Below are 9,879 nucleotides of genomic sequence, written 5' to 3'. Positions count from 1 at the left end.
GTATTCAAGGAGAAAAGGAAGAAACAAGGCACTCCTTCCCCATCCCAACCATGGTAGTGAGGATTGAACCCAATGGTGTTGTATCCCCATATCCTTTTATTTTATTTTAAAAATATTTTTTAGTTGTCAATGGACCTTTATTTTATTTATTGGTACGTGGTACTGAGAATCAAACCTGGTGCTGAGAATTATATCCAGTACCTCACACATGTTAAGCAAGCACTCTGCCACTGAGCCACAACCCCAGCCCTCCTTTTATTTTTTTGAGAGAACATCTTGTCAAATTGCCCAGGCTGGACTTCAGCTTGCAATCCTCCTGCCTCAGCCTCCTGAAAAACTGGGATTATAGGTGTGTGCCATCTCACTCAAAAGATTTCTGAGCTTCAGTAGAAGAACAATTTGGGTGGAAATTGGATCAGGACTACTCAAGAATTGCTAAAGATGAGTAAGATGCATAGGGTAAAGTCCTTTTTTTTAATATTTATTTTTTTTTAGTTGCACTTGGACACAATACCTTTATTTTATTTATTTATTTTTATGTGGTGCTGAGGATTGAACCCAGGGCCTTACACATGCGCTCTACCCCTGAGCCACAACCCCAGCCTCTCTTTTATCATGAAAAAGGAGTTTTCAGGGTAGAAACTGCATGCCTTTGGTTATGCTTATAAAGTGGTTGTTGTGTAATCCTTCTATAATCAATGACAAATTATACTAAGAATGGATTACTTTTTTGGGGGGGTGGGGCGCTGGGGATTGAACTCAGTGGTGCTTTACCACTGAGCTACATCCCCAGGCCTTTTTATTTTGAGCCAGAATCTGACTAAGTTGCTGAGACTGGCCATGAATGTGTGATCCTTCTACGGTTTGCCTCTTGAGTCACTATGCATACAGATGTGTGCCACTGTGCCAGACACCTAAGCATGGATAACTAAAAATCCTGAATAGCCAATCAGGCTGCAATCTCCTTACCTCTAAGACTCCTTTTCTTTCTTTCTTTCTTTCTTTTTTTTTTTTAATATCTTTATTTATTTTTTTATGTGGTGCTGAGGATTGAACCCAGTGCCTCACACATGTGAGGCGGGTGCTCTACCAATGGGCTACAACCCCAGCACCCCCACCCCCAAGACTCTTTTTTAGAGAATATTTTCTTTTGGAAGGCCATATGGTACCTTGATTTCCCTATAATTCCATCTTGGAAATACTGTGTAGTACTTCATTAAGAACTAAAGTGTAGCCAGGTGCAGAGGAGGCTGAGGAGGAGGATCCCAAGTTCAAAGCCAGCTTCAGCAATTTAGCAACTTAATCACCCTGTCTCAAAGTTTAAAAATATATATATTGAAAAAAGGGCTAGGAGGCTGGGGTTATAGTTCAGTGGTAGAGCACTTGCCTCGCATGTGTGAAGCACTGTGTTTGATTTCAGCACTACATAAAAATAAATAAATAAAATAAAGGTATTGTGTCCATCTACAACTAAAAATATTTTTTTTACTTTTTTTGTGGTGCTGAGGATTGAACCCAGGACCTTGTGCATGTCCCTAAAAATATTTTTTTAAAAAAAGGGCTGGGGATACAGTTTAGTACTTAAGCGCCCCTGGGTTCAATCCCTAGTACCAAAACAAAAAACATTAAGCAAAGGTAAGGAATCAAAGAATCTCCCTTTTCTAGAACACTTTGGACTTCCTACTTTAATTGGGCTAAAGGAGCAAACATATCAGCCATGCTTTCCAGTTTCTGCTAGACAGACCGTCCATATTTTTAGGTAGTTGTGACTGACAGGAGGAAATACTTAAATGAGCTCTTGGACTTTGTTCTGAGGTCAAAAGGAATCATTAAAAATGTCTTGGTGTTTGGAACAAAAATAGTGCCTACTGTTATATGGCATTGTGAACTCTTTTAAGAGAGTAGTTTGTGGATGGGCTCCGTTAGAAAACACATCATGATGAGTGTGTGTATGTGTGTTTGAGTGCTCTTTCTTTTAAATACTTTTATTTTATTTACTTTTATGTGGTGCTGAGGATGAGCCCAGTGACCCACACATGCTAGGCAAGTGCTCTACCACTGAGCCACAAACACAGCCCTTTGGTGCTCTTTTTAAATGGCCTGTTGGATAGGCTCAGTGAAATGTGTTGGGTTACTTCCTCCTTTGCCTCCTCTTCTTTCCCTCCCACAGCAAGACTGGAAGGGCAACAACACATTTCTACAGAGGCCTCCAGCAGTCTCTTTGCAGGGAAGGCCAATGAGAACCAACCTGCTGAGGGCTTCTGAATCCAGTTTCAATGTTGTTAAATTTCAGGGAAGAAAGTGAATAATGTGGAAAAGTGCCAAGCTTTGCTATAACTTTTCCTGGCAGTTTTCCCTTGGTGTCATTGGTAAGTTCTTCATTTATAAGTGGAGCGCCGCACCATTGCCCCTACTAGTGCTGTGATCAGTCTCATGACTGGCTTTTTTGTTTTGTTTGTTTATTTGGTTCACTTAAGCTTTGGAAGAAGTCATTTTTTGTAAGGATAGGTGGGTAAAAACCTATTAAAGCTCATCAGAATGCTCTCCCTTTGGGGCCATTCACTTCCTGTCTTATGCCTAATAGGTTTCTTTGGATTTTCTTTGATTCTTATATAAAAAGCCTAGGACGATCATGCTGGAGCATTCTCTTGAGATGGTTGTGATGCAGACATGTTTGCTTTTTAAACCACTGATCCTGTGTCACAAAACTGCATGCCCATCTCTTTCCATTCTGTCTGTGACCACACTGTATTTCCTCCCCTTTCTAGCTTTCTTCTACAGAATTTGTGATGGAGCAAAAGACTCCATTCCAGATCCATTCCAGAATTGCTGTGAGAAAGTTCCCCACTCTCTTTCCTATCAGTAAAATGGCAGAGTAAGAAACCTTTCTGCAAGCAAGGGCTGAGAGAAAGACCCACACAGAATATTTGATTTTCCTTTGGATTTCTTTTTCTATCCTCAAATTTAAAAAATTTCCCTTATTATCATTTTATATGTGTGAAATTTTCAGGGGTTGCTTTTAAAGGACAAAACAAAGCAAAAGCAACTTACATTGGTTTAATATGGGAAGTCAAAGACAACAGGCCTTTTCTGTTCCTGGGCAATAGCCTTCTGTATTGATTGGTGACCTTACCTTTCCTGGGTAATATTGTTGGTGCTTAGCCCCCCAAATCTAAAAGCAGCTTAGTGTAATAAGTACCAAGTTCAAAATTGTTAAGTTTCTTCCTTCCTTCCTTCTTCTTTTTTAATTTTTTTGGTGATGGCATCTTGCTATGCTGCCCAGGCTGGCCTTGAACTTGCTATTTTCCTGCCTTAGGCTCTGGAGTAGTAGGGATTATAGACAGGCACCAACAAGTCTGGCTGCTTCTCATTTGATAGTCTATGAAATTGTGATAAAACTTCTTTGCAAGTAGGTTTTTCAGATACTATTTTGGTATAAATTAGTGAATATGCGTATTCAATGAGACTCAGAAATGAGAAATCCAAATTCCCTATCTGTCCAGTGGTTTTATAGTAAAACTTCAGCACCCCCTTTTTTTCGTTTTAAAAATATTAGTAGTAGTTTTACTGTCTTCTCAAAAAGAAAAAAAAGGAAGAAAGCTCATTAATGAGATTGATGAATGAGAGGATGCACCTACAGTATTAGCATATGGGAGGTTTGGAACATTATTTCTTCTTTTCAAATTGCCTCTGAGTTAATGTTTTGTTTGAAACCTATCATAAATCAGACCAGTCTGGCCCTTTCTTTATTTTATTTTTTATTTTAGTTTGTGTGGAGGTGGTGGTGAGGATAATTCTTAGCTTATACTGATACACAATAAGCTGATTGACATACCTGAGGCTATTTTTAAAAATATTTTTAGTTGTAGATGACACAATACCTTTATATAATTTTTTATTTTATAGGTGCTGAGGATGGAACCCAGTGCCTCACACATGCTAGACAAGTGCTCTACCACTAAGCCACAATCCCAGCCATATATATATATATATATATATATATATATATATATATATATATATATATATATTCCCATCTCATTCAGAGATTAACATTTTTCAAAATGTGTTACTTATCATTATTCTGAAACGTACTTTCCCCCAAATTGTTTATTAAGATTTTCAGATGAATGGAAAAGGGATCTAGAAAAGCAGTTGTTAAGCTCTGACCAAGTTTGAGGCAACCGGTTCGCTCTTTTGGGATTCGAGGTCCTAGGCAGGCTCAGTTTTCTCTGTGAAGAGCTGGAGACTCCATTCCATTTTCCTCCGAGTTAATCCAGTTCGTATTTTACCGCTCCCGCCTGGGAGCCGGGAACATAATGAATTGCCTTGACTCTAGCTTCAATCCACTTTCCTCGCTTAATATGCAGCCCAAAGTTTTGCAGCTCGCTGTCAGATGGTAGTGCTAGACTTTCACACTGATCCCAAAGCCTCCGCTGGGGCTGTTTCTTAACACGGAGTTACAAACTTTAAGAAACAGACAGCTCCAGACGGAAATCCACGCCAGGCTTTGAACTCTGCTTCTGGCTTCCGTCAACTGACACAGTTGCCCTTTTGCTCAAACTCGCAGCTCCAGTTCGCACTCGAGAGCGCTCGCCTGGGTGTCTGCTGCTTGGCCGCGGCGGGAATGTGTGGGGGCAAGCGCCCCGCGCTGCGCGGATTCTCCTCGCCTTACTTTGTACCCGGACCAAACCCTCACGGGGTTCCTGGGTTTAAAACGTCTCCTCCAAAAAGGAGTGGGGGAAAGAAGGAAGGAGCCCCGAGTAGGAGCGCTCGATCTTTTGTTTGTGGAGTTTTGTATTTTAGACATTTAGGGGAAGCAAACTGCGAGAGAGGAAGGACTGTCCTCCCTGCAAACGTTTCCTTTTCCTAGCAAACCCTCCAGGCCCCGCTTCCACATTTTGCAGTTGACTGTGTGGGATTTTCATAGGTTGTTCCCTCATTCTCGGACCCAATCCATGTGCGCTGTGCAGCCGGATAAAATGAGAGCACATCCTCTGCCATTTTCAGTCGGTTTGTCCTGGCAGCCCTGCCCCCCCCTCCCTTGGCTGCCACAGCCGCTGGGGTTCTGAGCCCAGAAACTCGGCCGGATCCGCGGGGCCGGAGGTCCAGTCCGCGTTTGCCGAGTGCCGTCGGGTCGGGCACCGAGATAAGAACTCTCCAGTGAGGGAGCGCGAGCGAGACTTTAGTCCGGTTTCCATGTCAACGATTCAGTCCATATTTGCCATCAGGCTGTTGGTGGCAGAGGCGCTTTCGGGAGGGGAGCGCTGTCCTAGTCCTAGTTCTCTAATCTGCGCCGGGATTCTTGAGCCGCCTGGGTGTGGGGTTAAAAGGCAGGGGCCGTGGGGGAGAACACTCCACCGAGGGGAGGACCCACGGCCCTGAGCCGGGGTCTCGCTGCTCGGGCCAGCCACGTGCCCGGCTCCCCCTCCCCCTTCCGCGTTTCCAGTGCCCCTAGGGAAAGCGGATGGGTCAGTTTCTAAGAAAGTTCCTCAGCCCAGCAGTCCCTAGGTTAGTAGGTACCTAAAGATAGGAGTGGAAGAGAACCCAAAAAAACGAGTTCTAGGGGAAAAAAGATAAAGTAGGAAAGGAGAAATCCCACATCATTTCTCCCGACCCAGGTGGGTAATTTTTGTGCACTTTACCTTATTGCTAGATTACAATGGTGATTGTTTTCAAAATAGCGTGCCCACGTGTAGGGAAAGGGATTTTGGCGCTTTCTATATTTCACAGCCATTGAAGGACGGGGCTTTCTTTGGAGACAAATCCATTCTGGCTTCCAGATTTTCACTGGGCTCCAGGTTTCTCATTACACCCCAGCTCTGAGGAAAATGGCAGGGTAATTGCATGTAAAAAATTCCTCATTTGTGTGCAGGACTCAGGACTGTTTGCCAGCTCCAAGGCAGTTGATTAAATAGCCAAGCTCCATTTATGAGGCAGCCTGTAATTTGGTTTCTAGGACCTAATGCTCCAGGAGAGTTGTTGCCTCTGAGGATTGTGAGTGAAAAGAGGGCATTGGTACATGGTACATACCAGTCAATTGGATCTACTTGGTAGGCTTCTTTGGTTCTTGGCTTGGGTGGGGTAGGCAGCAGAAGGTTGGAGGGTACCATTCTAAATGAACAGGAAGGTTTTGCCTTGTATTGTAGTTTGGTCATTGGTTTCTTGGGGGTTGAAAAGAATTCAGGATTTTGGAATTATTCAGTGGGACCAATGACGTCAGAACTCCAGGGGCCTGCAATCTCTCTAAGTTCTAAGATAATGATTTAGTGGCCATAAAATCTCCACTTATAAAATCTGAGGAGGAAAGGGGCCCTGGTGCCTAGTGATGCTGCCCTGGGCCTTTCCCAGTGCACCCTTGGGCCTGGTAATAAGTTAGAATCCCCTCTGGCTTCTCAAGCCTGTCCTGTCATAGCATTCCAAGTCAGCCTGGGGACTAAAGGACTGCTGCTGGGATTTGGTAGTGTCTGCAGATCAGGAAAACACTGGGGTTTTCTATGAATGCCTTGATCTTTTCAGATAAACCTGGCCTTAGGGTCTCTTAGAATGTAATGTAAACTTTGAAGAATTTTTACACCGCAGGATAGAAAACAAATCTGAGTAGCCTCCCTTTCCTAAGTGACCTGTTTGTACCTTTTCTCTCTTCAAGGAGAAAATGGTTTCCATTCATTGCATCCCTCTTCTGCAGTAGTTTGTGTGAACACTCTGGTTCTGACAGTCCCTGGAGACTCTTCTGTGGGCTGTTTAGTCCTAAAAGTCTTTGGAGACTGGGGCTATTGGTCATTATGGGCTAATTTCCCTTAAGAAGTAATAATGGAATTTGGGTTCTGCCAGAAGACTGTCCTAAGCCCCCAAAGTAGCTTCGGTGGTCACTATTTTAAGTCAGTGGTGAGTTGATCAGTTTTGATTTCAAACCCATTCTGACACTCTGATCCTATTGTTGGATTTGCACAACTTGAGACTTTTTCTTCTTCTTTTTAGGCTAAATAAGAGGCAGCTTGGGGACTCCACTTCATTTTATAGCCGCTGTCCTTTGCCTGCTGACCTGGGCAGTCCCCTCCCCTTGTCTTTCAATTCTGTGAAATGGGGATAATCCTGGACCTCATGCCCCCAAGGCCTTGTCAGGACCCGCTAATGAGGGCAGGGCAGTGGGAAAACGGACAGACTGAACAATGATCATCCTTCCTTTGGGCTTGCCAAAGCGGGTGAAAAGCAGGGCTCACTCAGCTGGGTCTTTAGGGCAGGTCTGTAAAAGGCTTTGAAGAAGAAAAGTGCTGTAGAGACCCGGTCCGCTGCAGGGGGCCAGGCCTGGGCTGAGGCGCCCCCGGGTCTCTGGCTCAGATCAATTTTGCAGGCGCGGGTAAAGTTCACGCTGCCCGCTCCCCTTGGTGCGGCCAGGAGAGAGAAACGCCAGGAGGGAGGCTGCGCAGGCTCCGGAGAGGCGCGAATTCCGGGCCGGGTTTTCTCCGAAGCCCTCGGCGGCGGCGCTGCCGAGCGAAAGCGGCTGAGGGCCTGCCGCCGCCTAGGCTCGTTCTCTCCCCTCCTCCTTTGTGAGGGGAAAGGAGCGAGTCCATTCCACTGCCTGCGCCCGCTCCGCGTTCCACTCCGGGTTTTCCAGGCGGCCGCGACGGCGCTGGGTAAAATGGCAGTGCTGAGCCTCGTGTCGGAGTGAGGGGGACTCGGAGGAGAGTGGGGCGCTCTAGCCGTTCAGTCCGGCCGCCCGCTAGCTCGCCCGCCCGCTGCTGCACAGCAGCCTCGGCCCGAGTCGCGGCCCGGGAGGGGAGGGAGGGCGCCCGACCGGGCCCGCGCTCCGACTCTACCTCCCGGCGCCCCGGCTGCTGCCGCGCGCCCTCCAGCCCGCCCGTCCCGGGTCCCCCTCCCCCCGCTCCCTCCCCGCCCCCTCCCCCTCGCCTCCCTCCCTCCCTCCCTCCTCCTTTCTCCGGCAGCAGAAAGCGGAGAGTCACAGCGGGGCCAGGCCCTGGGGAGCGGAGCCTCCACCGCCCCCCTCATTCCCAGGCAAGGGCTTGGGGGGAATGAGCCGGGAGAGCCGGGTCCCGAGCCTACAGAGCCGGGAGCAGCTGAGCCGCCGGCGCCTCCTCCGCCGCCGCCTCCTCCTCCTCCGCCGCCGCCAGCCCGGAGCCTGAGCCGGCGGGGCGGGGGGGAGAGGAGCGAGCGCAGCGCAGCAGCGGAGCCCCGCGAGGCCCGCCCGGGCGGGTGGGGAGGGCAGCCCGGGGGACTCGGCCCCGGGGCGGGGTGGGAGGGGGGGAGAAGACGAAGACAGGGCCGGGTCTCTCCGCGGACGAGACAGCGGGGATCATGGCCGCGCAGGTCGCCCCCGCCGCCGCCAGCAGCCTGGGCAACCCGCCGCCGCCGCCCTCGGAGCTGAAGAAAGCCGAGCAGCAGCAGCGGGAGGAGGCGGGGGGCGAGGCGGCAGCGGCCGAGCGCGGGGAAATGAAGGCAGCCGCCGGGCAGGAAAGCGAGGGCCCCGCCGTGGGGCAGCCGCAGCCGCTGGGAAAGGAGCTGCAAGACGGGGCCGAGAGCAATGGGGGTGGCGGCGGCGGCGGAGCCGGCAGCGGCGGCGGGCCCGGCGCGGAGCCGGACCTGAAGAACTCGAACGGGAACGCGGGCCCTAGGCCCGCCCTGAACAATAACCTCACGGAGCCGCCCGGCGGCGGCGGCGGCGGCAGCAGCGACGGGGTGGGGGCGCCTCCTCACTCAGCCGCGGCCGCCTTGCCGCCCCCAGCCTACGGCTTCGGGCAACCCTACGGCCGGAGCCCGTCTGCCGTCGCCGCGGCGGCGGCCGCCGTCTTCCACCAACAACATGGCGGACAACAAAGCCCTGGCCTGGCAGCGCTGCAGAGCGGCGGCGGCGGCGGGGGCCTGGAGCCCTACGCGGGGCCCCAGCAGAACTCGCACGACCACGGCTTCCCCAACCACCAGTACAACTCCTACTACCCCAACCGCAGCGCCTACCCCCCGCCCCCCCAGGCCTACGCGCTGAGCTCCCCGAGAGGTGGCACTCCGGGCTCCGGCGCGGCGGCCGCCGGCTCCAAGCCGCCTCCCTCCTCCAGCGCCTCCGCCTCCTCGTCGTCTTCGTCCTTCGCTCAGCAGCGCTTCGGGGCCATGGGGGGAGGCGGCCCCTCAGCGGCCGGCGGGGGAACTCCCCAGCCCACCGCCACCCCCACCCTCAACCAACTGCTCACGTCGCCCAGCTCGGCTCGGGGCTACCAGGGCTACCCCGGGGGCGACTACGGCGGCGGGCCCCAGGACGGGGGCGCGGGCAAGGGCCCGGCGGACATGGCCTCGCAGTGCTGGGGGGCTGCTGCTGCTGCGGCGGCGGCGGCCGCCGCCTCGGGAGGGGCCCAACAAAGAAGCCACCACGCGCCCATGAGCCCCGGGAGCAGCGGCGGCGGGGGGCAGCCGCTCGCCCGGACCCCTCAGGTACACAGCTGAGTGGGGAGGGGGCTGGGGCGAGCGGGTCCGGGGGGTGGGTGGCGGCCATGGGGAGCAGGCCACAGTCGTGGGCTCCCCTCAGTCCCAGGCCCCCACTGCCGGGGAGCTGCCATTGTCTGGCTCTTCTCTCTTAAAATGGCTGCCTGTCTGCCTTCCTCTCCTTCCCTCCTTCAGCCTTTGTGTGGGGCTTTTCCAGAGGTGTCTACTGCGCTTCTCCCACTCCCCTGGTGCCTTCGAACTCCGGGGGGCCTTCAGGGGGGTGCAGGGCAGAGTGTGCCCGGAAGGGTCCAGCCAGGGTGAGGGGGTACTGGGGTCTCAGGTTAGGGGAGTAGGCAGCGGTAGGAGCCGGGGAGTTGAACGAACATTTCCTTGCTCACCTGCCGCTCCTCTCTGTCCCCCCTGCCTTCCTTGAGGCTGTTCCCCCGT

General features: G+C 51.5%; 1 protein-coding gene across 2 annotated transcripts in view; it reads left to right on the top strand.

The window, feature by feature from the left end:
* Positions 1 to 8,281: 8,281 nt before the first annotated feature.
* Arid1a (AT-rich interaction domain 1A) overlaps positions 8,282 to 9,879 on the top strand; it is a 77,404-nt gene continuing 75,806 nt past the window's right edge. For both annotated transcript variants that reach the window (XM_076860995.2, XM_076860993.2), the window contains exon 1: positions 8,282 to 9,441. In XM_076860995.2, coding sequence (XP_076717110.1) covers positions 8,317 to 9,441 — 1,125 coding nt within the window. In that variant the 5' untranslated portion in view covers positions 8,282 to 8,316. The remainder of the gene's footprint in view (positions 9,442 to 9,879) is intronic.

This window comes from Callospermophilus lateralis, chromosome 7, assembly GCF_048772815.1.
Source record: "Callospermophilus lateralis isolate mCalLat2 chromosome 7, mCalLat2.hap1, whole genome shotgun sequence".
NCBI classification, from domain to species: Eukaryota; Metazoa; Chordata; class Mammalia; order Rodentia; family Sciuridae; genus Callospermophilus; species Callospermophilus lateralis.
Note: the sequence above shows the minus strand (reverse complement) of the source record. Positions and strands in the feature narration are given on the sequence as shown.